Source organism: Cyclospora cayetanensis, unplaced genomic scaffold, assembly GCF_002999335.1.
Source record: "Cyclospora cayetanensis isolate NF1_C8 unplaced genomic scaffold, CcayRef3 CcayRef3_contig_57, whole genome shotgun sequence".
NCBI classification, from domain to species: Eukaryota; Apicomplexa; class Conoidasida; order Eucoccidiorida; family Eimeriidae; genus Cyclospora; species Cyclospora cayetanensis.
The window spans coordinates 1-25,588 of NW_020312557.1; the positions used below are offsets into that span (position 1 = coordinate 1).

At 50.3% G+C, this 25,588-nt stretch overlaps 6 protein-coding genes across 6 annotated transcripts; 5 read left to right on the top strand and 1 right to left on the bottom strand.

The window, feature by feature from the left end:
* The first annotated feature begins 1,781 nt into the window (after positions 1–1,781).
* Positions 1,782–2,687, top strand: LOC34621098 (sugar phosphatase YidA). Its single transcript, XM_022734323.1, has one exon. The coding sequence runs from the start codon at positions 1,782–1,784 to the stop codon at positions 2,685–2,687; it is 906 nt and encodes a 301-aa protein (XP_022587474.1).
* Positions 2,688–4,584: 1,897 nt separating this feature from the next.
* Positions 4,585–5,938, top strand: LOC34621097 (dynein light chain 4, axonemal). The gene is made up of 4 exons (XM_026335015.1): positions 4,585–4,644; positions 5,202–5,297; positions 5,507–5,605; positions 5,876–5,938. Exons 1-4 carry the CDS (start codon positions 4,585–4,587, stop codon positions 5,936–5,938), a joined length of 318 nt encoding a protein of 105 aa, XP_026190800.1.
* A 951-nt stretch (positions 5,939–6,889) lies between these two features.
* Positions 6,890–8,567, bottom strand: LOC34621096 (proliferating cell nuclear antigen). The gene is made up of 4 exons (XM_026335037.1): positions 8,454–8,567; positions 8,025–8,229; positions 7,458–7,741; positions 6,890–7,195 (listed from the first exon to the last, which is right to left on the bottom strand). The coding sequence occupies exons 1-4, from the start codon at positions 8,565–8,567 to the stop codon at positions 6,890–6,892; spliced, it is 909 nt and encodes a 302-aa protein (XP_026190822.1).
* A 1,289-nt stretch (positions 8,568–9,856) lies between these two features.
* On the top strand, positions 9,857–11,245 carry LOC34621095. Its single transcript, XM_026335016.1, has 3 exons — positions 9,857–10,153; positions 10,358–10,891; positions 11,105–11,245. The coding sequence occupies exons 1-3, from the start codon at positions 9,857–9,859 to the stop codon at positions 11,243–11,245; spliced, it is 972 nt and encodes a 323-aa protein (XP_026190801.1).
* A 6,623-nt stretch (positions 11,246–17,868) lies between these two features.
* Positions 17,869–19,535, top strand: LOC113146745 (orotate phosphoribosyltransferase-like). The gene is made up of 5 exons (XM_026335018.1): positions 17,869–18,117; positions 18,254–18,686; positions 18,917–19,067; positions 19,170–19,302; positions 19,356–19,535. The coding sequence occupies exons 1-5, from the start codon at positions 17,869–17,871 to the stop codon at positions 19,533–19,535; spliced, it is 1,146 nt and encodes a 381-aa protein (XP_026190803.1).
* A 1,672-nt stretch (positions 19,536–21,207) lies between these two features.
* Positions 21,208–25,243, top strand: LOC34621094 (serine/threonine-protein phosphatase 2B catalytic subunit). The gene is made up of 14 exons (XM_026335038.1): positions 21,208–21,330; positions 21,715–21,841; positions 22,000–22,075; positions 22,322–22,356; positions 22,823–22,878; positions 23,033–23,165; positions 23,306–23,472; positions 23,604–23,675; positions 23,888–23,993; positions 24,163–24,251; positions 24,368–24,437; positions 24,609–24,702; positions 24,882–24,979; positions 25,167–25,243. The coding sequence occupies exons 1-14, from the start codon at positions 21,208–21,210 to the stop codon at positions 25,241–25,243; spliced, it is 1,323 nt and encodes a 440-aa protein (XP_026190823.1).
* Positions 25,244–25,588: the final 345 nt, after the last annotated feature.

The window sequence follows — 25,588 nt, forward strand, 5'->3', positions numbered from 1 at the left end:
CGTGTCTTTGAGTACTTGCTCATCCTCATGGCCACCATGTTTTCTGGTCGGCCTTCCCTCGTCGACGCCTTTATATACATTTTTCGACTAGGAGGGCATGGCATTTTACCAGCTGTGGAGTTATTGATTTCACATGAGCTGGCAGGCGGTCCTCTGTCGCCTTAGGGCATTGTGCCACCGCTTACTTTGATCGCAACCTGCATTTTCCGCGGCTTGTTGCCACGAAAAATCAGGTGAATGAATTACCACAAGGCTCGACCGATTGCGCACTGCTGTCGTATGAGGCTCAGCCAGTGGATGACAGGAGAAGAGCTGCACCGAGGCCCCGGATGTTGCCAACTGTAGCTTTCCACCTAATCTTTCAGCAGGGGCCAAATGACTCCAGACGCAATACAATCCTGTTAGAACGATACTGGGTTTTTTTCCGAAAAAATGTTCTTCATTCCCGCGAATGCTTCCCCTAGAGCTCCGACATGACGGGGGAGGGAAGCGGAGTGCTCGTAGCTGCACCCCCCATGCACTTTGAAATTTACTACTAGTTGCACATTGCATTCAGCGGAAAAGCAATAAACAATGCGTTTGCTTGTATCAAGCTAAATGTACTCCGCCACATAATTCGATGTACGAACAGAAACACGAGGAGAGAAGCCAACTATTAAATATTAACTCTTAGCAAAATATAACTAGTGTAGCAGAATGTGTTTACGTGTGGCCCTGCTAGCTAACAACCTGGGCTGTGGGTACAACTCTCGACTCCCCAGAGATTCCAATGAACGTGGCAATCATATACCCTGCAAGTTCATGGTCCACTCCTATATATTTACAGGACATTGGTACGTATATCTTTGATTTTCGTGCATATGCACTTGTTCACCGATGATGTCATCCGCTGCTGAGCAAAGCAAAAAGCAGCACGACTTTTAACTGAGTTGGACCCCCTAGAGCGCGAAACAAGGCTGATTTAGAGATCTGTTAAGCCTTAGTGCAGCACCAACCTTGAGAAATGTGTTACCATCCTTTGTGTGGCTGCCTTTTCCCTTGGCGCTCTTCCAGCGCAGTAAACGCTCTTTACGCTTTTAGAAGCTAAGCCTATAGACAGCATGAAGCGTATACCACGGTTCTTGCCCCGTTGTGTGAGTGTAGAGAGGAAATTCCCATGCTCGGCTTCCCATACCCTGAAGACTTCTCGTTCCTGTCAAAAACGGGGCTGGTCTCGTATTGATGGACAGCAGCAGTCCCTGGCCGCAACGTTGCTCGGAGGAGTATCCCAACGACCCTCTACGATAATAAGTAAATTCCTAATGCTCAAAATAGAGCAAATGATGCAAACGCTTTTGGGAACAGCGTTTTCTTCGAACTACTAGTGGCCTCCATTACACGGGTGCTCCACCTCCCGTACAATGTAGAGTGGCCCCTAGGGGTGTAGGAACCAGCGAGTGCCCCGCTTTTTATCTTCTCCGCTATCTTCTTACGCGATTAGGTTGAGCGAAGGCGTGTGGGTATTGCAATTCTTCCCTGCGTTGTGGGATTCCCCCATTGATTCAGTGGCCGTTTCTTGCCCTCCTCGCCACTGAGAGGCAAGTGCCATGCTTCGAGCTCCCTATTCGCCTACACTTTCGTTCTGCTTCTTCCTCATATAACACAAAAGACACAAGAATATCATGCTTAGGGTCCGTTGACGAAGCGGCAACGACCACTGCACACGACCAACGGCAGCAACAACGCTATCGCTGTGTAGCGTCCGGAGGGTATCTCCCGTGCTCATTCTTCCATCGTTCCCCATGCCTGCTCCACTGTCTTCTCTATCTGTCAAAAGGCCGATCCGGCTGATTCTGTCAGACTTTGATGGCACCTTCACGAACCATGGCAACAAGGTGGTGGAGGCCAACGTTCGCGGGTTCACGCTTGCGCAACAGCTTGGCATACTGATCGGGTTTGCGACTGGCCGAGGTCGCCTGTCCGCTGTTCAAGGCCTGGGAGAGGAGAATTTAAAGCTCATGGACTATAATGGATGCCCGGGAGTGTACTGCAATGGCTCCGTTGTTTTTGGGGTTAGTGAGAGCGATCGGATAGCGTGCACGCCCGTTTCTCCTGATCTGCAGAAACGGCTGTTCGATGCTTTAAAGGCTAGAGACATGTTGCGGTTTACGGTTGGGCTAACAGAGGCAGACAGCTATTGTATCGAATACAATACGTGGAGCCTTATCTGTCATGATAGTTTCGCAGAGGCAAAGCCCATTCTTCTCGAGAATGAGAGCCGTTTTTACAGCCACTGCTTCAATAAAGTCATGGTCTGGCAGCCGAATTCGACCCTTTTAGCGCTAAGGAAAGAACTCGAGCAGGAGCTAGGTGACGCTGTGGAGTTTACAATGCCGTACGCTGATCTGCTTGAACTGTGCACGAAAGGGAACAACAAGGGGTGCGGTCTCAAGCAACTGTCTAGGCATCTCGGCATACCAATAGAGGAGACGCTAGTTGTCGGAGACTCGGAAAATGATATATCTATGTTCAAGCAGGCAGGAGTTTCTGTGGCCGTGGCGGACGCGCAGCCAGAAGCCTTGAATGCCGCAAAATTTTATACTGTTTCCTCAGATGAGGGACCCCTGTTGCATATCATTGAAACGCTGCAGCAAAAGGGACTGTGCCCCTCTCAGTGGGAGCAGGACCGTACTCAAATCAAGAATTAAAAGGAGTGGAATTCATGTATCGTCTTCAAATTACCGCCTTCGGAGGATACCCCTGGGGTTTGGCTGAGACCACGGTACTCCCGAAAAGGGGAGGTCCATTTTGTTGTGGATGCCGAGTCTGCCCTTGCATGGGCCCCTCTTTTCGAAGGCTACTCCCTGTGCCTAGATGCTGCCTTCCACCCTCTCGCCTCTTAGCGCTGAGCGACCCCTGGCACCCAAATACCCGCCCTTTTTGCTTCTCGATTCCATGTCCCCTCTCGCCCACAATGCTTGCGTTCGTCTCCGTACCAGAGCCTGACCAACTGTCTCCCTCTGTTGCGTCCTCACGCGCATTTGAGGTTCATTCATAGGGGATTAGGCTTGCAGCAGTGCATTGCCCAACAAGTAAAGAGGATGCCACGAGATTTTAAATGCCGTCTCCCTGGTGCGGCTTTGAGGAAACGACTCCAATCTGTGGGGTGGCACGCTAAGATCCAAAAGAATGTTACACCCTCAGCGACACGGCACCCAAGCAGCCTATATTTACTTGCATGGGAGTAGAGCGGAACGAAAGGTTGAACGCAATAAGATGGCGTTATTCTTCATTTGTGCCGCGCTGCCCCGCCCTCCCTTCTACAGCCTCCCTTTCCTGCAGTTGTACGGCTAAGCCCCCCCTTTCACCACGTACAGACCATAACCGGACCGCGCGGGAACGATTATGGATTTATCTATCCCTTCTGCGCTTCTTCCATCCCTAGTCGCCTCTTGTTTGCTTCAATCTTAGTGCTAGGCGAAGAGACACGTTTTGGCGACAGAGGGGTAGGCCTAGCGCGGGGGGGAAGAATATAAAGGTGGAAGAGATTCGCATTTAATTATCCTGCCCATGCCCATAGTAAAGGCAACCGTCTTATGGAAACAACGTTCGGGGGAGCCTCGAAACCACGGATCAGCTGTAAAGAGACTGGCTACTGTTATCACGCTTGCTACACTGCAGCCGAGAGGACAGGCTACTTTGAGAGCTTGTACACAAGCAGACATAACGTCGGAGGGAGAGGTGCTTAATTTTTAAAAAGGGCGAAACGGAGAGGGATTTTTGTTATCCCTTTCTTTGTTGTTCTCCGAGCCACTCCCTCGATGTCTTCGCTATGCAACGGAGTTTCCCACATAAAGGAAAGCATGCCTACTATGTTTCATTGACAGTATGTCTGCATATTTGCCCTCAAAATGAAAATATAGAGGGAGATCCACCGTATGTGCCCCCTTTCTTGCCAAAGCCCCGGACCTCAACCGATAGACCACGTAAAGAGGGTAATGGTGGCTTTTACATGCCCCTTTGGAATGCGCATTAGCTGCATCTGACTCTGAAACAAGTAAAACGTAAACTTATCAGAAACAAAGTTTTCCTTCCCTCCTGTTTCCTTTATTTCCTTCTTCCTGTCCCCTCAGGACTACGGCACTAGGTGACCTTATGAAAAGCACACCCCCCACAGAAGCCAGCAGAAATCTGACAAGTTTATCTTTATCTCCTATTTTCATTTTGCGCCTCAACGACTCTGAATAAATCGTTACTCTCGAGTACTCTAGCTGAAGCCCGAACGGGGAACCAAAGCTAGCCTGCTTCATGCACTTTCACGCGAATTAACTTGCTCTCTGCGCTGTAGGGGCAAGATAAAACATACCCACATAAGCAGCAACATTCGCATATCTTTCTAGTGTGAAGAGTAGGCAGCTTTGTTCAGGATGCCTCGTGCATCTTAGGAAGAGAGAACACAGATTGCTTGCGTGCATTGTGCTCTGGCTTTTTGCAGCCGTTGAAAATCACCTTTTAGCCCTAAAATCGGAAACTCCTGGAAGTGCTTAAGACTCTAGATCACCGGGTTTTTTGAGGTATAGTCTGCTTGGGTGGGTGTGGCAAAAGATGTCAAGAAGGCCTTTGAACAAGGAACTGCAAGTGCAGATGATGAAACCTCTTGCCTACGTGAGACAAACAAAACGTTGCCTTTCTTGCCCCTCTCTTTTGAGTAATGCGTCTTCTTCCCTTCTTCTTTCTTGCTTTTTCATTGTGTTGCTTGCATGCCTCTTGAAGTAAAGGAAAGGCGCCAACAGGAATCGGAAAAAAATTGTCTCTTTCCGTGGCAGCCCTCTTAGCTGTCGATCTCTGTATATTGGATTCTTCCTTGCTGTTTATACCATCCTCCTGGTCTTTCTTCTAACGGCTCTCCCTGTTCGACCTTGCTTATGGATTTGTATGTTCCTCTTCTTCCGCTCGCGTATATATACTTTTTCAACGCACCACGATACCTCATGCCGTCACCATATGGTACTGCCACCCCTGAAAAAAGTCTAAATAAAGGAGGGAGGACTAAAGTGATGCTTTGTAGCAAGTTTCTCCACGCAACTGGTGCTGTGAAGAGACAGTCTACTGGGAACTAATGATTTACTAAGAGCACACAAAGGGAGCCACGGGAAATGCGTTTATCCAGTTGATCAAAGAGAGGAAAGGAAGACTCTGGCATTGCCTGGCTGCCTTTTCAGAGCTCTTCATTAAATCAGGAACAACAGCAAGAAGTAATGGACGTAATTACAACAGCAATAGACAAGCACTCGACAGGACCCACCCCTAACTATGAGGTTCGTTTGCTGCGCAGTGTCCAATCCAGTGGCCTCTATTATAAGCCACCAAAAGCTTAAAAAATGCTCCTACAGGCGTATATTTCGGTGTATCTTGAAATGCTCTGTTTTGTCTGGCTAGCAAGGAACTACAGATTCCAACTCCACAACCGAAGCCTAGGCATCAATGGAATCGTGGCACTTAGTGTTTGGTTGTACAACTCTTTCAGGCTGTAGCAAAGCAGATCAAGGAAACACTGGACGCGCACTGCGGGTCACCATGGCACTGCATTATTGGGGAGGGCTTCGCCTATGCAGTGGATGCTCAAGTAAAAAATGATATCATGAACACAACATGCATCTATTTGTGCACTGCAGTCAAGATGAATTGTGCTGATGCGGTGGAGGCACAACAAATATGGGCGAATCACTCGACGTATTAGTTGAAAGAAAAATGCACCGAGATGCAAGTCTTTAGAAGATACTCTATCTAGCAGTCTGCGGAAAGCACCCCTGTTCACATATTCCCGTCGTGTGAACGACCCTTCCTTTGGATCCGCTTGCATTCATATTGATTAAAATCTCTGTTTGATCCTCAGGAGGATTCGCATATTTTGTGTTTTTACCAGGGAGAGCTTGCGGTGCTCTGCTTCAAATGCTGAAGGAGCATTGAAGCGCAGCACGAGCTGAGTAGCGAAAACGCGGTATCGACAACAAATACTTAAAACCGGTGTAGGAATTGTGCAAAGCAGATGCATACAGAAGAGGCAAGTAGAAGCAGGGACGATCAAAAAAATGAAATGATCCCTTCATCTTGTGTTTACTGGTCGTGATTACGTATCAAGAGCGGACACCAGAAAGGGAGCCTAGTAGACGATGGTTCCTCTTTTTCCAACGTGCCCACAGGCATCCCTGGGAGCCTGAAGTGTTCCGTCACTCAGAAGGAGTACCTAAATTTTAGCTCTTCGTAGGCTTTTCCCAGATACAGTCAACCCACCGCCAATCGAGGCGTGCATGTGCCACCAAACTGCCGATAAACATTTCATCCCGACTTTGCTAATTTGCCCCGCAAGCAACTATGGCTTCCAGCAGAAGCACCTAGAGAGGGCACGTCGCAGTGCCCTTGGGTTTCACACTCTTTGACGGCGAACCCATAAATGCAGAAGAACGCTTGTGCCGCCGCATCCCACCCACTCAGCTGGCGAAGACAGACCGGTAGCCCATTAGGTAGCTCTCTATAGGCTTATCAAATTAAATGCTCCTTTAGTACATGCGAGCTAGCCAGGTGGCTAAAGAAACTACACAACTCGTTTACACTTATAGCCATGTGGCTAGTAGCCGACAAGGTTCTAGCTAGGGACGCCCCTGTGCGAATTTATCAGTAACTACGCAACCATGAAAAAGAGGCAAGCCTGGCCAATTGATCAAAGAGGCGAAGTGGTTTGCAGGGAGGACTGCAACTGGAGCCCTGGAATGTGTCCCTTCCTTTGCCTTCCCATTCCTCTTCCCTTCTCGCTGGCCGCTGCATGGCGAGCAGCCCAGCAAGCATATCCAAAGGGGTGCCGAAGAACCCCCGAGTTCAAATCCCGCTGCTGCTGTGACCAAAGACGAACTTATTCCTCTCTATCTTCTTCCGGCTTGACTTGCCCTTCTGCCTTAGGTTCCTCGGCCTGCATGTCATCTGCAGCCATGTTGTCAACCTCCTCGTCGTCCATCTTGGGAGCCAAGTAGAACTTGAAGTGTCCTAATTTAGGGGCCGAGCTGCGGCTTTCCCCTTGAATAGGGTCCAATATGTCAAACTTGACAGCAATAGGTCGATGAGCCGTTAGAGAGAGCGTGCAGGAATTGCTTAGAGATGCAGCCTTTGAGAAAAACACCAAGTACTTCACCGCGTACGTCTGGCTCACGGGATGGTTGACCTGCAGAGCGTAGACAAATACCACATAAGGAGTATATGCGTTTCACGACTGACAAAAACCTTCACAGCTATCTAGAAATACCCAAGAATGCACTCCACTGTAAGCAAATACTTCGCCAGAGCTGCCAAGGAACTCTAGGAACCCTAAAGCAATGAGTTTCACGTGCAAATACCCCTCAACCTGTGCAGAAGGCCCAAGAGCGGAAATAGACTCCTGCATATGTATGGGTACATGCATGCGCTACAATATGGAGGATTCTTACCTTGATATCCACCCCTACATCAAGATCATCATCTGAGTTACCCTCTCTGGGTTTCAGTACGATCTGTCCCCTTCCAATGTCTCCATTTGTAATGAATTTTACACCATTCTTATCCACATCAATCCGCACGGAATCACTGAACTCTTTTAGATTATTCACAACGGAGGCAAACTCTTTCGCGCTGAAGGTGATCACCACATCGCTTTCCTCCTCGTCAGGCACGCCCAAGGATTCTTGCTCTATTCCCATCAAACACAGGCTAAATGTGGACGTTTTCTCTTCCGCTGCAACACAAATGCCGGCATTGAACACGGACTGAATTTTACAGAGGCAATCAACCTTGATACCACTTCCTATCGACACACGGACAACAAGCCACATGCCCTCGGGGCTGTCCCAGAGGAGACCGGTGGAACCAGACAGCGGCATGTCGATAACGCACACGCCTCAGTGCAGCAAGGAGAATAAGGATGAAGAACAGCAGCTGCAACAAAGGGGTAAAAGGACAGGGTGGAGGAAGGTAAACGAAGAAGGGGGAGAGTGAAGATACGGGCAGTGGAAGTTCACCGTTGTTTTCGAAAACGAAAGTAATCGAGTCTCCTTCATCCTCATTCTGGACAGACACTGTGTCTTGTCCGCTGCACAATTTGAATACCTTCACCACCGAAGCCATGTTAAGCCCAAGCGATCTCGGCCTGTCGCAGCGGTAGTGTAGAAAGCCAACGTCCTCGAGCTTCAGGGAAACCAGCGCCACATGAGACTGGTCCATGGACTGCAGCAACCCAGAGAGAGCAAGGAGAGAGTGAAGGAATGCATTAAATTTGCCATAGTATCGTGGTTCTTGGGAATTCGTTCATGATGCACTCTTATGTGTCATACATGCCAGAACTTTGTTTGGAACCGGAAAGGTGGGATTGAAAGCAGTGGCAGGCTTGCCACACAAGCGTTAAATGAAAGTTGAAAGTGACAGCCAAGCTGAAGAAAGAAGTGAGTTACCTGTAGTTTTAGGCCGGTTTCATCACAATCCAGATTTACTTCGCTCACGAGACACGTCATGGCCTCAAAGACCCGCTTGAGTACCACCGCGTTCTGAAGTCGTGCTTCCAACATCTTTGCGGAATTGAAGAGTGTAGAATCGCAGAAAACGTGAAAGGGTTAGAGTGGTGAGCACAACCTTGGATGCCCCCCAAAGCTCACCCAGGAATCGGCTCCCGTGCAGAAACGAGGGAACACGCCAAAAACAATGCGGTGAACTGCCTAGTAGTGACAGAAAGATGAAGCTGATGCAAAAACCAAGAGTTTAAGCGGTAGAACGAGAGGAAGACGAATCCGACACATGCGCCGAAACCATTGTGAGGGGAGGGTGGTGTGCGCAGTGGGGTATGTTTTGGTTTCGCTGCTTCATCGATAGATAAACGAGGGAGATGGACTGAAGCCGGAATGGCAGGAACCACTTAAACACTGCTGTTATGAGTTAGTGCTTAAAATAATAGCAAATGCATCTATTGGGAATTAATGCACGCTGAGCGCTCACAAATACACGCCACCAAACTCACACCCATATACACCTCAACACACACCTGGCGTAGGCAACAGCCATGTGCGCAAAACACATTCAGAACTCGAGTCATACAATCTGTACTCTCGTATTTAATGCGTAATTATGTTTATACTGGTGTTTCTCTGGGTCTTTTGCCGTGGACCTTTATTTCTTGATTTAGCCCCTGCTGAGTTTCCCACGGGCGCATGACGGGGCTGTGAGTAGCAAGGGCCCCAAACTTTGCTTCTACATCTCTCCCCTTCATCTTCCTCCCTACCTGGTTCACTCCATCTGCTCCATTATTTGTATCATTTATGCCTTTAGTATGCCTCCGAGTGAATGGTTGATTCCTTTCTCTAGTGCTGCACGCGGCAGCATGCACTCTGCCTAGGATGATGCCCAGTCGAATCGCTGGGAAGCCGTGCCTCAGGTCTTCCACTTTCATCAGCAGAGTTTGTTTCTCAGTATACCCTGTGTGCTTTGATGCGTATGAGATGCTTCTAAAGGCAGCCGCACTTCGCGGGTTGTTCAATGCATATACTGAAACACACGGCTCGATGATTTCCCTTAAAGCCTTAACCCCAAGGACCCCGCCTTGTTAGATCAGTGGCTCCTCGTGGTCCCAGAGCTGCGGGAATTGGGCGATTGATCTTCTTTGTGGATGCCTGCTTCTTGAAGTGGTATCGGGTGCAGCTGAAGCAATAGGCGCACCGCGCAGCACCTTCGTCCATTCATATTTGGTCCTTGGTGTGTGCGCTTTCTCCCAGGGTTATCATTTTTCACTGGCCCTATGGTGTGCCTGCCCTCGTTTCATCACATATCTTAAGGAGGGGCCTCCTTTGTGTGTCTTTTGATGCAAATGTTAGCAGAGGAGCCAATCCCTGGTGGTTACTTGGAGGACTCTATGGAGGCTCCAAGAGCTGTGGGTGAGCAACAGTCGTCGGTTGAGGTCCCTGCTACGCATTTTACAGCTACGGAAGATCAGAGCCATCAAGATGAATTTGAAGAAGCCCAGGATGATTCGTCTCCGTTTACTGCCTGTTCAAGGAGAGGCAGAAAAAGCAGCAGAAAGAGGCCACGACTAAGCCGAAAACAGGTGAAAGATGAAGTAACAGAGCAAATTCCAGGAGTAACTTCGGAAGCGGCAGCAGAAGCTGCGGGAGCTGCAGCAGGAGCAGGGATGAGCAACGCCATGAATCATACTACAGGGGGGGCGCCAGCGCCAGCGTATGCACCATACACTTCGCATCACCAACCTTTCATGAGCAATACTTCGGGGGGTGTAATTGGTCACGTTGATCCTTCAGGGCCCCCTGCAATGCATCAGGGCCTTCAGCCGCGTGTACTACCCTTTACGGAGGCTGTGGGCCCCCCGAGTGCTCCATATCCGACGCCTCAGGGAGTGTGCATGCAAAATGCGCAGTGGCTGCCGTTACAGCAAAAGAATGAGCCAATGGAGCTGAGGGGGCCCATCGGTGCCGCCGAAGGACCTCCAACAGAAGCAGAAGTGCGAGCGTTGATTTCCTTCCTTATCAGGAAGCCTTTAAACATACTTAAGCTTGCCCCCTGCCTCATGCAAGAAGTGGAGAGGGCCTGGTGGAGGACTCGGCAGCAGCAGCAACAGGGGCAAGAAGGGCAGCTGCAGCAGCAAAACCAAATCAAGGGGCTCTCTCAACTTGAAACGTCTGAACAGTCAGACGGATTGATCAAGCAAGATCTGTCGGCCAGCCCCATAGAGGGCCTCACGGGCGGGGCCCCAGTCGATGCAGCGGATACTTCGCAGTCGCCATCAGCAGCTTCTGCTTCCGCATGCGGTATCAGTACATTTGCGGCGGCGGAATCATATGCAGGTGAGGCAGATGCTGCTGCTGCCTCTGCATCGTCTCGCTCGACAGCACCCCTCTGTGCCCCGACCAACGGCACCTGTGGGATGCCCTTTCAGCCGCCGTTGCCACTACAGCAGCATGCCTTGGAGCAGCAGCAGCAACAACAACTGCAGCAGCACCTGCAGGTGTTTCAGGATATGCAAGAGCAGCAGCGGTTGCAGCGGCAGCAAGAATGTCAAGGTGCGCCTAGCCTGTCTTTCGATGAGCCCTCGGTGCTCCAGCTGGACTCCTCACCGAAGTTGGCAGTAGAAGGGGGCCCCGCGGGGCCCCCCGTTGGACACCCTCCGGGGCCTGGAATGCCTCATATGAGGCCCCGTGTAGCCTCTACAGGGCCGCCGCCATTGGAGTGGATAGGCGGGTGAATGTGCTTAGAGTCCATGCGTTTAGCTGCATATGGACTCCGCAGTGCATCCCCTCTCTGGTGACCAAGGGTTGGCTTTTGGGTTCAAAGTCGTGCTGCTTACAGCATATTACAATTTGTTCGTTGCCCGTTGGTTGCTCATCACTAAGAAGGCGCCTCTGCTTCATCAGGAAAACTTGGTGACAGAATAGATACGAGGGAGCGTCATGCATGGGGAGGGGCCAGGCCGGAGGGTGGGGGCCAGGGTGCAGCACCTTCGCGGGTAGAACGAGGCGAGAAGTGCATTGTTCGCTGCTGCTTTTGCAAAGTCATTCCCCCCGAAGGCCCCTCTTGCTGCCTCAGCCATGCTTTTGCGTTTTTATCTTTTAATTATGTTGGCGAATCGCTTGGGGAGACAGATGGCGAACCATTGGGGCTGCGATTCTCGTAAACTAGCACTGGCCTCGATCGTGTTTATCTGCACCCCATAATTTTAACGAGGGGCAGACTTCTCCCCGATTTCACCAGCGGGTTTTTTCCGTTTACCCTAAAGAATAGACAGGTGTGATCATACCGAAACGAGTCCTTCCTTGCGGCCCCATTTTCATCGACTTCGTATTATGGATAAACAAGGGGCTGCAATGTTTCCTACCCGTTTCGCAATGAGGATGGTTGATGCACGTCGTATGATTGTCCAAGCAAGTTTCGTACGCCACCTCCTAGGTTTCCGCTAGCCTGATTACATGGTAGACCGCAAGAGCAGAATTGTGTGCTCCTGCGTGTATGCTTGCGTTTGTAGCACTCCTAGCCTCCGTAGGGAGACACTTTGTGTAGGTGGCTGAGACTTTCTACTGCAATATGTCGATTTATCTACGCACCTGGAGCCAAGGCACTCAACACGGAGCCTTCTTGTAACGAGGTGGTAGGGCTCTACGATAAATTAAATATGCGAACAGGCGAAGCAATCAGTTAATGCGCAACTGTGTGTACTTGGAATGCTTAAGAGGTGCGGTGGCGCGTAGGAGAAGGTATTTTGAGAAATACTAAATAATCTATCAAGTTTTGAATAGAGTATGATGTTAAGTATCGACTGAAGGAGGCATTAGATGGACCTTCAGAGTGGCTAGCGTTACTTTGTCGATCGAGAAGCTTTTGCCACTCCTCCACCCGCGGTAGACGGAGTGGGATGTCAGGTCACCCTACAACATGTCTGGAATCGATGAAGCCATTTGGTAACCTGCTCATCTTTCTTTTCTTGACAATAGGATGAGGTCGATTGCCCTGGCGGCGTGAGTTGGAGGTGGCACAACGCCTGGTGGGGCGGCAGAGGCCCACCTGCCAGCTCATGTGAACTCCGTAGTTCCATAGCTGGTAGAATGCCGTGACTTGTCAGCTAAGATGTGTATGGATGCGTCGATGAGGATATGCCGACCAGAAAAGTAGGGCGGCCGTGAGGATTGTCACATATTTCGAGGATTTCATCGGCCCGTTGGATTACGTACCTCGTTTTGCTTCCCCCAGGTGAAGGGAAGTTGGTGCCTCTTGTGGCACGTTTACTGGGAGGATTAGCACTCCAATGTGAATGTACTTAGGGAAAGGATATCGTCTGCCTGCAGGGTATAATCGACTCCTGGAATCTTACAATGTGCATTTTATCCCTGATGAGAGGAGTGAAGCCGATGCCTCTACGTAGTGACGCAGAGGCTTCATGCGGGCTACTCAGCAGCGCAATATAAGGAGACGTTTCTGGGCTTGTATTCCGGCCTGCTGCTCTGCAACAGGTTCTCTAGCAGAGGTATTCTATTCAACGTTCAGTCGAGGAACATCAGGAATAGGCATACATCATGGGGACCTCGTGAATGTGCTAAACAATGATGAACGGCCTGCAGCCTGGGCACCCGTTGGTTGTCAGCCGCATTCTGTCGATCTAGTCCTCGGGAAACCCCCAAACTATGTCTCGTGGCATCGAGGGCCCCTACAGCTCAAAGAAGAGATTTTCAGTTGATTTGTCGGAAAAAGCAAAGTGCAGGAATCGGCCATTTACCTTGGGGCATTACCCAGTGCCAGTGCGGAGAATGGACGGGAGGTGGGAAGTATTCATTGGCGTTTGGCTGGTGAAGGGCATTTGTGTAAGTCAGCAAATCCAGATGGCTTACATTGGCGAACTACTTGATAATATGACCGCAATATTAGTCTAGTCGGCATACCACTGCACAGACACCGCTCGTCATTCACCGCGACAATAGGCACAAAAGCAGCACTCCACACTCGCACACGTAGAATCGAGCACTTCTTTATGCTTCTTAAACTCGCTGATGCCCGGACTGAGCCATAACGTCAAGCTGTTCGGTATTCTGATGAGGCTATCAAGGAAAGTTAGATGAAGGGCTCCGTCGAAGTCTTAGTCTTCAGCCGAACCGCTCAACAGCCCCTACAGCACCTAAGCGTGCATTTCAGCTGCTGCAGGGCAAGCAGTCGGTTGTAAAAGCACGAAAGTGTTTGCTTCCCATTAGAGAAAATGTGTTTCGAGGAGTGCACATTTCGGCTGCAAGAATTGAGCTAAATCAGCAAAAATGTGGAACAAGCAAGCCGTAGCCTTTGCTTCTACACACTCGCAACAACGTCGGGAAAATCTTTGGGCTTGCATTCTTCTATCGAAGTTCCAAGATTTGCTGGGATCGCCGGTCCTTCAAGTGACATATTTATGAAACCACAGTATGGGAGCTGGGCAGAGGAGGCTGATGCCGCATCAAGGATGCTTATAGGCGGTCTTGCTTCTCCGGAACTTGTGCTTCCCGACCAGGAGCGTCACTTTCCTCAATAGCTTGTGCTACTAATGCAGCGGTGTGCGCTGCTTTTCCCAAGGGCTCCAAAACATCGAAGTGGTGTATGCTATTCTCAGTGCTCCACCGAAACAGAGCTCAGGTATCCTACTCCGTAGGATGTGATGGGGCGTGAATCTGCTCACCCTATGCACATGGGGGTCATTTTCCTGTCCAGACAGACCCTTGACCTTGAATGTACCTTACAAACAGTTTTAAGGCCGTTGGTAGTCTTCCAGTTGTTAACTGGCATGAACGCATCCTGACATACGACTAGAGAGTGAACAATATTAGGGGCACCAACACCGTGGTCGCCGACCCGCTCCTTCAATGCCCAAGTGGTTCCCTTCTGTGTGGTACAGCCGTTATTGTCTGTTATGATCGATATTTTTTGTCTACATCGTGTGAATGCCATGCTTTTGATATCCATGCATCAGCTACTTTTGCCAAAAATTCAGAATGGTGAAAGGGTAAGACCCTAACACGTTGAGAATAATATGCTGTGGTTTACAAAAATGTACTACGTCGTTTGCACATCTCAACTTCAGTGCACAATGCTCTTTTGCGCAAGACACATGATAAACATTCTTTTCAACCATGGTTGAATTAATGCTACAATGAAAAGCTCATGGCCTTTCTGGGGGCCGAAGATGCGTCAGTCAACTGAGAGGGGTGCTCGGTTGTGCCCACACTGTCAGCGGCAAAAGCCGCACAACTTACCTGAATTTCACCTTTCGCAGAACGCTTCAGCTCTGAAAAGCTCGGGGTCACAACAGAATCTACGTCGCTCTGGACACACTCGGCAATCTTGCTCACTTTATCCCCATGCCCAACTCTGTCGTGGTTCAAGAACACGCTGAAACGTTTTTCACCGATGTCTGAAGGCTCACGGACTTCCCGGCAGTATCATCATAATTAAATATCCACAGCTCTTCAGTGCATTAGGGCGTGGATTTTGGCCCGCGTGCGCGTTGCCCATAATATGATCATTGGTATCCACCCTGAATCAGCTAAGCTGACCGAGCACATCAGACGCACTCTTGTGCAGTATTTGCAGCTCGATAATTGCACAAATCCAACATCCTGGCTTGATTTTTTCCTTGCGCTGAGTGTATTTATGTAACAACTTGTCTACTCGTTGCTCTCCAGAATTGCTGGTCTCCACTGAGGCACCCCTCTCCTATCCAAGTCTTGAGCTCGTGGTTCGGTTTCAGCAGCCACCCTTGGCAGTGCAGGGATTCAGACACCAGCCGGCTAGTGCCCGCGAATTTATGCCCAAAGCTCAAGAAGTTATCAAAGGAAATTTATGAAGCGGTTGCCGAGCGTGGCTCTCGTGTTGGAGATTCGATTCTGGTGGATATAGGCTTTATGAGGTGCGCCAGAAAGTGACTTGATTAAGAGGCGTTTGGATAGGTTGGCTAGAACCAGTGGCCACTCACTCACGAGCCAATGCTCTTTCCAATGTCGACTGCTTCTCCTATATTCTGGAGGCGCCAAGAAAGTATAAATATTGGGTTTTAGGAATGCTTTAATGCTCATTGAATTATTCGCGAACTTTTTACCGCAGGCAACGGACCCGAACGGAGGCAAAGGCCCCACAAGGAGGTGTAGATTTGCCGCAGTCTAAATTCAATAAGCGCTGAGGACGCAATAGAGAGGAGCATCTAGTAAATAAGATGGAAAGCGCCAACATTATTGGTGGAAGGCGGTGTGGCTGCGGGCACCATCCCCTGAGGAAGAGCTAGCGGCTTTGCTTGCTTGAAAAGGCTTGTTGTCATGTACGGTCTTCGCATTCCCTTGGCTATTATCTTTCTCCAGCGCTCACTATTTTTCAACTGCTGCTACAATGTGTAAGCGTTGTTTGCAACATTGCCGGTAATTTTTGTCAACGTGTTCTCTGCACGACGATTTTGTTCGCAGGCACTCTCGAGTTGGTTGCCCCTCTATCATCCTCACGCCCCTTTCGAGGCTTTGATTTTCACTACAGGGCATACAACGGCTAAATTTGAATGCATAGACTGCTCTACGGAGCACGAAGACGCCGAAGAACTAGTGTTAACCTCGAATCCTTTTGCACATTTTAAAATCTTTTACATAGCCCGAGGCTCAGATATTTTAGTGCTCCGACGACCGCTAGCCCAGGCACCGCCCCGGTCATGTTGATTCAGGTCTTCGTTCGTTAGTAGCTAGTGCGTGCGCCTTTCTCCCCGTTGATTCATTTTTAGCGGTTGTTGTCTACTTTGTTCCTCTTTTGCGCTGTTTTCGCATTTGCATGCATGGGGATTTACCATTAAATGGTATATTACCGCTGTCGTGTACGCAGTTGGTCTCGATGTAAAGATACGGAACACGAAACATGTGCTTCAATGTGGCGGATTTGAAGGTGTAATGGGCTCCGATGGCCCTGATCAGTTTCTTCTACACTAGTTATTTTCAACTACGAATTGACACAAAGTTTGACAAATTGATTGTCTGTTCCCAGATGTTATTTGTTACATAGTACTGTTAGTTTGATACAAAGAAACTCGAATTCGTGTGCGTCTGCCCCAGGTGCTATGTGCAACTAACAGTGCCCTCTTCTCAGAACCCTGAAGGGCACAAGCAAGGAAAGAAGAGCGATTTTTTTGTGACACACTTGACAAATTTTTCCTGCGTTTCGCACTGGGTCTGGAGCTAATTATCTCGCTAGGGATTCCTTGTATGCAGCGTTACATATAGAGGAGACCACCACAAGGATAGTTGCCCCGACCCTCCAGCTTGACAGGCTAAGTGTGACTATATCTAGATCCAGCCCGTGAAATTTTGGAATTCTTCTGGGTACTGAGCATCCTGAGCTAGCCAATGGAAAAGTGTGCATCCTGAAGGCTGGGAAGCCTATGCCACTTCAACACATACAACTGTGAAATCCGCGATCCTGCATAGACCAGCAGCTTTCAGACGTCCGGGAGGACCCACATGAAAAATAAGTTATTAAAAGCCTTCTATGCGAGGTGCAGACACCCTGAGTTCGCAAGAGCCCATTAAGCGACATGTGGGGTTTCGATGGGAGGCAGCCTCCAGATATAAAGGGTTGCCGCAAACCCCAAGGGACCCGCTAGCACAAAGAGTACTTCCAACTTAAAACAGGGCACTTAACGAATTGCGGGGGACAAAGGCACTGTATTTCTATCTCAAAATGCAACAGCTGCACACAATTGAACAACCTGATCCATGCATGCACGCATTCAGGCATGCATGCATGACATAAAATGGCTTTGCTGATCCCTTTGCGACAGCCCCATACTTTCAAACCTACTAGTGGCACTAATAGATGGACGCGGAATGGTTTTTCTTGGGAATCCCGTCCCTCTTTCACCGGCGGTTCCTCCACTATTACCTTGGAAGAACTCCGCTTTTGAAGGCTTAGAAAGAGCGGCAGCAATCCCATGGGAAGCAGTCGCAACAAGGAAAGCCTTCAGCCCGAAAATGGACGGAAACACAGACTGTGTGGAGCTAGTAAACTTGATCTAGGCCTGAGGACGTGGCATTGGTCTTGTGCTGTACTACGAGCTTTCCACCAGGCGTTCTAGACGCCTCTCCCCGGGTATCCGCATCCGTTTCTTGCTCTTTTACTCGTTGTTGCGCGCTTGGCTCCCTCAGAAGTTGGCCTCTTTCAGAGTTTGTGTAAAAGCGTGTAGGACCGGGGCACTGACTTTTTTTCTGCGTGCAACGCGGCTCGTGGAGCAGCGCATCTACAGGTAACTTTTACAGCAGCAGACGACTCTGTTACAGCCGCCAACAAGGCATAAACCTTGCAACTATTAGCGCCCCTGGAAGCGTCGGAATGTCATCCCCGTCAGTGAGCCCGCCACGGCTGACTTCAGCCCAGCGTGCCTTGTTGCACGCCGCCCATGAATGCGGCGCCTTGTTGTTTGGCCGTTTTACGCTTAAAAGCGGTCGGATCTCCCCTTTCTTCTTCGATGTTGGGAGGTTTAGGGACGGCAGGTGCATGCAACTCATTGCTGAGGCCTACGCTGCATGCATCTATGAAAGCAGAATCCAATACGATGTGATCTTCGGACCGGCGTACAAAGTAATTGCAAGCCCTACACCCTGAGTCCTAGATTAAAACTCTCTAATAGCGGTGCCCCTCACAGTTGAATATTAAGGATGAGCGGAGTTTGCTGTGCAGAGTGCATGTTTGAATCTTTTGCTTGTGGGCGCTGTAGGGCATCCCACTAGCCACCTGCACCGCTCTTGTGCTGGCTTCACGGTATGGACAGCAGGCCCCTTTCATCTATGATAGGAAAGAAGAAAAGGATCATGGGGAAGGGGGCTGTCTTGTGGGCGCTTGCGAGCTGCTCACAAACGGGCAGCATATGGTGGCCATTAATGATCGGGTAGGCGAAGGTGGGTCGTCATCGGATTCCACTGTTGCAGGAGGAATTATTCCTCAAGGTTCGTCTCCTCCTCCTCTAGGGAGTTCTTCTTCAGGGGGCTCACAGGAAGGGCGAGGGCCAAGGGTCCTGGTTGTGGACGACGTTTTGACGTCTGGAACGGCTTTACGGAGTGGAATCAAAAAGCTGCAGTCTGCTGCCAGCCGCACGGAATTGGTGGCCTTAGTGGTTCTGCTTGACAGGCAGGAGAAGAGGGAAGGTAAGAATTCGCTAAGACGGCGATTTAACGGACTTCGGGAAGGGGAATTTCAATATATATCATCACATGCATGCACAACCAGAAACGGATTTGAACAACGGCGGACGAAGCGCCTCCAGAGCGAGAGGCTTTCGTAGTGGTCCATTCATGAGTTACCACGGTTTCTTTCTATTTCCGCGACTTCCCCGATTTCGGCCACTGGTTATGTGGTTTGTATTTGTTTGCTGTATTTTTGTGCTCAGGCAGCGAGTTATCAGCTGCAGAAGCGGTAGGACTTGAGTTCAACACGAAGGTTTTGCCTATATTAACATTCGGAGACTTACTTTGCTTTCTTGATGAGCTGATGGAGAGCGAACACGATGCTGGAAAGAGAGAGGAGCTTCTCAGGCACCGCGAGGATATGCTGGAATACAGGCGCCAATACGGGGTGATTAACCACGCTCCCAGCAACCATCACAACAGGCCGTAAACCCGCGGGGAACGCTTGAGAGCAGCAATTGAGCAAGCAGGCATAGCAAACAGGGCAAGGGAACTATTCGAAGACGCAACTCGCAATAGGGGGCGTGTTCTGCTCACCACCTCAGCCCACACTAACGCAACAGTTTCGCCAACTTTTGTACTGGTACGTATACCCTTGGTACGCTACAACCTTTTGCCGCGCACTTCCACGCACAGATGCTTAAAGCAGCTTCTTGGCTGGTGGAGGTTGTAGGATCACCGAAGGCCCCTAGAGATCCTAAAACAGTGGGGTGTCACGAAGGGCCCCCTGTGCAATGGGAAACAAGGGCTGGCGAATGCCCTTCAAAGAACCCTCTAAGGGTCTGGAGATGCTTTTCCGCAGAAGGCGCTATCTAGGGGTATGCTGCGACTTTGGCTTTTGGCATTTTACCACGGCGTCCGTTTCAGTTGCCTAGCGAGACTACTCTTGGACCATATGGCAATAAAGCGAATCAGTTACTGGTTCTACGCAAAGCACTCCGGTGATCGGATAGCTAGTTGCCCACCAGGACGTCAAAGGTACCGTAGCGAGAACAGTTCACTATTGTAATATCGGTGCTTCCAGCTGACTATACTCGTACGCAGAGACAGCACTGACGAACCATCGATGACTCGGGCTTTTCAGGCGACCAATATTTACTCTCATCTGCGGGGCCTTTTCAGGTTGCAATATCCTGCGGGACCGACATAGTTTTCGCTGGGTATGAATTCGCCCGGGAATCGAGAAGTAGTTGCGTTCACCCCGCCCAAAGGACTTGACCTGAGGGCCAGGGAGTTCGATTGAGGCGTGCCTCGCAGACTCGACGATTGTTTCGTTCTAGTACAGCTGCTCAGGGCTTTTTTGGTGACTGACTTAGCTGCGCATTCTCTCTTTACCGATAGTGTGCAACTGCTAGGAAGTGACTTGCCGCTGACCGCAGGCTTTGCTCGCAAAATCGCTTTAGGGAGCAAGCAGCTGTATAGGGATATGCGGCCTTGCGCATGTCCGTTCAGTGTCAACGAGTCCGTTCACCGGCTCACTGGTGGCTTCGGGGTTGGGAGCGCGCTGGCTTTTCCAATGCCAATGAAGGCCCTGGGCATTAATTAAAAAATCACGACTGTACTTGCAATACAGGGTTTCGGCATGCGGTTTTGGCTGTAGGCTCCCGGTCTGGGGTTTTTGAGTAGCGATCCGGTGTGTGTCAGTGCTGTGTCCGGCCTAATAAAGATGTTCAAGTTTTGTGGTTCTGTGCAACCGCTGGTATTGTCGGTGCGTCCGACTTGTCTTGGCTCATGAAAGCCCAAACGTTAAAGCCTAAACCTCAGGTAGCTGTCCAGCGGGCGCTCGGGAGGGCTGCGGCTGCAGCGTTCGTAGGTGTGTGGGGGTTTGTTTTGGTTGCTTTTGTTTGTAAATCGTGAGTAAGTGCTTATCTCTTTAAAACTGGGCTATCGAGTTTCTGACTGCTGCTCGGGTTGCTGCGGTCCATCACGGCAGCAACCAGAGCAGGTCGTGCTCCCTCACGCCTTTCTTTCGAGTTTCTCCCATCTTGTTTCCTTAACTTGTTTCTTTGTTATTCTTTGATTCTTGCAAGCTCATCCTAAACTTAGCGGGTTGAGCTTTTGACCGATCATGAGCCCAGTGCTGCATGCTCTATCCGGCACAAGCCCTGCGGTGTATTTTCAGCTCGACCTCTGCACCAGCAGCGTTTGAACCATTGCGGGGCGCAGGAGCCCCACTTCAGTGTAGCACCACGTCCGCCCTCATGCGTGGTTGAGCCCTTGCGCGTAGGATCTTTAAAGCCTCCTAGTTCCCACGAACCTGGAGCGTGCGGGCCCCTGAAAAGCCTTTTCCCCATTCCCTCCGTACTGGTGCACCACCACGTGCAGTACCTACTCTTGCGCAGAGTGCACGAGGGGGGGGGGCCCGTCGCAGCAGCGCTAGGCACTCATTTCTTTGCGTTGCAGTAGTGTCCGTCCTCCCACCAAGAGGCGGGGGCCCCTCCCTGCATCCTCTGATCCCGTGGGGGCCCCCAGGATAACTTACATCAGGATGGAGCCTCTTTCAGATCCCAAACACGACAGAGTTGTTACCTCTGTGCAGCCACCGCCAGCGAAACCCCTATCCGAGTCCGTTCTCTATCCCCGGGGCCAAGACAACCCGCCCGACTGGAGGGTGAGCCACTTCTTGAGGGACGCATGCGCGACGCACCTCATTCGAGCACCTTAAAGAGACCCTAACAAGCCAAAGTAGAACAGGCCAGGCCTCCATCCAGGGGAAGTCACGGGGAAAAGCACACTATCGAGCTTCAGTCACCAACATGCAACCCATCTTTGCGCCAGGAGGCGCGCCACCCACTGTGTATATTTCTATCTGCGTTCAAATGTATGCATGTAAATATATGTCTAGCTGGGGGCTATGAGTGTCTAGGGTATGCGATAAAACCTCATATTGGGGTTTGTGCCTCGGCAGGAGGATGTGAACGGTTGGCTTTGAACTTGGCATCCACCACGATCGTCATAGTCTGAAGACTGCGATCACGCTGTGCTTATGCATCAGGAGCTGCGCGCCCACTTGCAGCGCGAAGGTCGTGTATGGAAGGAGGACTGCTTGGAAATCATCCGCAAAGTAACAGAAATCACGAGCAACGAGCCAAACCTGCTCCGGCTCAGCGACCCCATCACCGGTAGGGTCCACTGTTTGGGGATTCTCTGTTGGAAGAATGTGGCGTCTGCGCGATAGAGCCAATTTTTCGGGGAAGCAGACGAAACACTGGCGCAATATTTAGGCGTCGCAGAGGGCGTGCTACCTTCAGCTCTACAGGCCTGGTGTGCGTCTTTTCAGTGGTGGGAGATATTCATGGTCAATACTACGATTTGCTAAAGCTTCTCGATGTTGGAGGCGATCCGGACACCACACAGTGAGGCTGCTGTGTAGTTTTTTTAGACCAACTTTTCAATGTTCCTCATAAGGAATCTCAGGCCCTTTTGACGGTTAGGGGGTCTTCCTAGGGCTTCGATATATGTATCTATATCTACATATAGCTCCGCATTTATAGGCTCCCTATCTCCTCAGGTGCATACCATGGATAAATTTGATGGTAGCGCAAAAACAGATGCATCGCAGAGTTTATAGGGGGAATCGTTTGTTTAGGGTTTCGATGCAGGTACCTATTTCTGGGGGACTATGTGGATCGAGGCAGTTTCTCTATTGAAGTTCTGCTGTTGCTGTACGCGATTAAATTATCACATCCCTCTCGGGTTTGGCTCTTGAGGGGAAATCATGAATGCCGTCAGATGACTTCTTTCTTTAACTTCCGAGATGAATGCGAGTGCAAATACGACATGAACGTTTACTACGCTTTCATGGAGGTGGGCTGAAAACAACTAGGGAGAACTTCCGTGAAGCCGCATAGCCGCATCATTAACATTGGCTGTATGACAATATCGCACGCCCCTTGTTCTAACATCGCCATTCTGCTTTCTAGGTGTCTTCGGCAGTTCACCATTCATGAGCGAGCCACTAGCTTCTCCTTTCTGGACGGCAGCTCTTCCGCTCGGTTGTGCTTTTCTGTGGCTCTTTGCACATTTCGTTGCTTTTCAATGGTAATTTTATCTGTTGGTGCTCCCTGATGGGTAGGCCTTCGACGCGCTGCCCCTCGCGGCAGTCATCAATGGCAAGTTTCTCGCGCTCCATGGGGGCCTCAGCCCAGAGCTGAAAGTGGTAAGCGATCCCCCTCTTGGTACCTTGCTTGTAGTTCACGTGCTTATCTTATGTTGCAACGCTTCTTTCGCAAGCGGCACTTTCCGCGGGGGAATCGTTTTCTAAGAAGAGGCATGTACCGTTAGTTGTAGGGCATGTGGTGGTGTGCAATCAGCTGAGTCAGATAGGAGGCATTAACAGATTTCAGGAACCTCCACGCGGGGGACTGTTCTGCGATTTGCTGTGGGCGGATCCCTTGGATGAAACTAAGGAAGACAGCGGGATGCAGCTCGCTCAGGGATCGGATGGTATGTAGACATACCCCAAAATTTCAGGCGCATGCGGCGTATGGTGTAGACGCAAGTGTTGCTAGTTTGGCGGTAGTATGAGTTGTGCTCTTTCTCAAGTAGCGTCCCTCTTCCTATCGAACGGATGTTTTTGCCTGCAGGTGCCTTTATTCCGAATGACGTGAGGGGCTGCTCCTTCTTCTTTGCATACACTGCAGCCAGTTCCTTTCTGGACCGAAACGGTCTACTCTCAGTCTTGAGAGCCCATGAAGCCCAGCTCGAGGGCTATAAAATGCATCAGACAAACTCTAAAACAGGCTTTCCCACGGTAAGCACATCACCAGGAGGGTGGCTCGGCACTACAGGGGTTAGAGCTGAAACCTAGGGAGCCGTGCTTCTCCTACAGTTTGCAATGAGCAGATTAACGTTTGCACGGTGGTTTGGCGTTTGGGCGCACAGGTGATAACGATATTTTCTGCACCCAACTACTGTGATGTGTACAACAACAAAGGTGCTGTTCTAAAGTTTGAGGTGAGACAACTTCGCTGGTGCTCGGCAAGCGAGGCTCCTGAACGCTTTTTGGTCCGGGGGTATGGCTTACTATCTAAGGCCTCCTACGCACTGCTCTTTGTTATTTATACGCACACACGCGTGCGCTGCCCATCAGGGGGTATGAAGGTGGCAGTGGCACCCCACGAACGGCAGCTGCAGGGAATTTCCTTTGTTTTCTAATGTTGCTGCAGAATAACACACTGAACATTCAGCAGTTCAATTACAGCCCTCACCCGTATCACCTTCCGAACTTCATGGATATCTTTACCTGGTCGATTCCCTTCGTATCGGAAAAAGGTTGGAAGCGCTGACCCCGTAGCTTCAGTCAGGCACATGCTCTTTTGCAGCTCCTAGGCTTCAGTGCGGAGGTTTCCAGGCCTCAGGTGTTATTGCTATTATCGATACATGTGAGGCTTCCTTGCTCCTCATCTCCGGGAAAGCTTAGGGTCTAGGGTTTGTGGTGCAGTAACGGAGATGCTTTATGGTATCCTGAACCCGTCGTTAGAAGAAGGAGAAGATGACGAGGAAATCGACAGCATTGAGCTGCCCCCTGAGGTGAGGGCATGAATTATGGGGTCTATAAGGCGTGCATTCAAGGAAGGTCTCGGGGATGAAGGGTTGCGCTCACGAATCCAGAGTTTTGCATTCGCGTGCCGTTGCCCTCTTGCCAGATAGTAAAGATCATGCATGCGAACATCGTACTGGCTGATGAAAGCCCTGCTCCACGAAGCCGGCCACCAAGTGAGTGCTTTCAAGAGCTTAGACTTCAGGGGTCTGCCCTGCTGTTAGCTGGCTAGCGAGTTGTCTTTGCAGCATGGCGTTAAGGCTTGCGAGCTGAAATGCACAAGGCCGTATCCAAGGACACCAGGGTTTGGAGCTCTAGTTCGAAATATATGCGGAATATTGATTCAGGCGCTGGAACACCCATTAGCCGTGAGCGTGCGGAGGCACTCCGGCGAAAGGTTCAGTCTGTTGGCCGTCTGATGCGTGTCTTCAAGACCATAAGGTATGTGATCGCTGACCAATGTGTACATACACGCCGGGAAGACGGCAAGAGCGGGAGGGAGCCCGTTCCTTCACATCATCCTGCATCTGATGTGGCTCTATTTGCCGCTACTGGCGTCGGGGGCTTCGTAGGTGGTGACGCATATCGCGGCCTGCTGTCTATCGGATTTTGTCTTGCAGGGAAGAGAATGAACTGATCATGCAGCTCAAGGGCTGCACACCGGGCGACCGGATACCAGTAGGGCTCCTTATCCAGGGACGGCAGGGTCTTCAAAACGGTGAGAATATCCTTTTTTTGAATTATCTAGCTATAGCTCGGTTTTTAATTGGATTTTGCGCCATAGATATACCTGCACAAGCAGGCAGCTCGCTGCGAGGGGGTTTCCTTAAAATTGTATATAGGCGGCTGGTTCAAGCGCATACTATAAGCCTTCGGCTTTTAAAGCGTGTGTGCTTTCACCGCAGAGCTAGAAAAGTTTCAGAATGCTAAGCAAATCGACGCGATGAACGAAAGGCGGCCCGATGGGGCGTCCAAGCGTTGAGCGATTACGGTTTAGGGCATCTCCACTCCGGAACATGTTTAAAATGGAAGAGCCAAAATTCTAAGGTCGCCGGTGTGATTTTGCTCTCTGCCTCCTGTGAATACTTGTGGCCTGATGCAACAACGTTGGGCGTTCTGCGGTCCTGCCGGCTAGCTGGGGTTGAATCTGACTGGCTGTAGCTTTAGCAAGCCATGGTCGGTCGTGTTACGCTGCTAGAGGTAGCCTGTTTCACCATCTTACTTGCGGAGGTTGTGCCGCAGCATGGCATACATTGAGTAACGCTCCTCTGGCATCATGGTGGCCTGGCTAGATAGGAGCAGCACGGGCTGGCTAGATAGCAGGCTA

Excerpts from the sequence above, each read along its gene's own strand:
- LOC34621098 (XM_022734323.1), top strand. The coding sequence starts at position 1,782 with ATGCCTGCTCCACTGTCTTCTCTATCTGTCAAAAGGCCGATCCGGCTG.
- LOC113146745 (XM_026335018.1), top strand. The coding sequence starts at position 17,869 with ATGTCATCCCCGTCAGTGAGCCCGCCACGGCTGACTTCAGCCCAGCGT. Across the intron at positions 18,118-18,253 it reads TCTTCGGACCGGCGTACAAA|GGCATCCCACTAGCCACCTG; the intron begins GTAATTGCAAGC and ends TGGGCGCTGTAG. Across the intron at positions 19,303-19,355 it reads TTTCGCCAACTTTTGTACTG|ATGCTTAAAGCAGCTTCTTG; the intron begins GTACGTATACCC and ends TTCCACGCACAG.
- LOC34621096 (XM_026335037.1), bottom strand. The coding sequence starts at position 8,567 with ATGTTGGAAGCACGACTTCAGAACGCGGTGGTACTCAAGCGGGTCTTT. Across the intron at positions 7,742-8,024 it reads TTTCGTTTTCGAAAACAACG|CGGAAGAGAAAACGTCCACA; the intron begins GTGAACTTCCAC and ends TTTGTGTTGCAG. Across the intron at positions 7,196-7,457 it reads ATGTAGGGGTGGATATCAAG|GTCAACCATCCCGTGAGCCA; the intron begins GTAAGAATCCTC and ends TACGCTCTGCAG.
- LOC34621095 (XM_026335016.1), top strand. The coding sequence starts at position 9,857 with ATGTTAGCAGAGGAGCCAATCCCTGGTGGTTACTTGGAGGACTCTATG. Across the intron at positions 10,154-10,357 it reads CGGAAGCGGCAGCAGAAGCT|GCTGTGGGCCCCCCGAGTGC; the intron begins GCGGGAGCTGCA and ends CCCTTTACGGAG. Across the intron at positions 10,892-11,104 it reads CTGCATCGTCTCGCTCGACA|CTGGACTCCTCACCGAAGTT; the intron begins GCACCCCTCTGT and ends TCGGTGCTCCAG.
- LOC34621097 (XM_026335015.1), top strand. The coding sequence starts at position 4,585 with ATGTCAAGAAGGCCTTTGAACAAGGAACTGCAAGTGCAGATGATGAAA. Across the intron at positions 4,645-5,201 it reads TGATGAAACCTCTTGCCTAC|AGCTCTTCATTAAATCAGGA; the intron begins GTGAGACAAACA and ends CTGCCTTTTCAG. Across the intron at positions 5,298-5,506 it reads GACCCACCCCTAACTATGAG|GCTGTAGCAAAGCAGATCAA; the intron begins GTTCGTTTGCTG and ends CAACTCTTTCAG.
- LOC34621094 (XM_026335038.1), top strand. The coding sequence starts at position 21,208 with ATGGAGCCTCTTTCAGATCCCAAACACGACAGAGTTGTTACCTCTGTG. Across the intron at positions 21,842-21,999 it reads GCTCAGCGACCCCATCACCG|TGGTGGGAGATATTCATGGT; the intron begins GTAGGGTCCACT and ends GCGTCTTTTCAG. Across the intron at positions 23,994-24,162 it reads TCCCTTCGTATCGGAAAAAG|TAACGGAGATGCTTTATGGT; the intron begins GTTGGAAGCGCT and ends TTTGTGGTGCAG.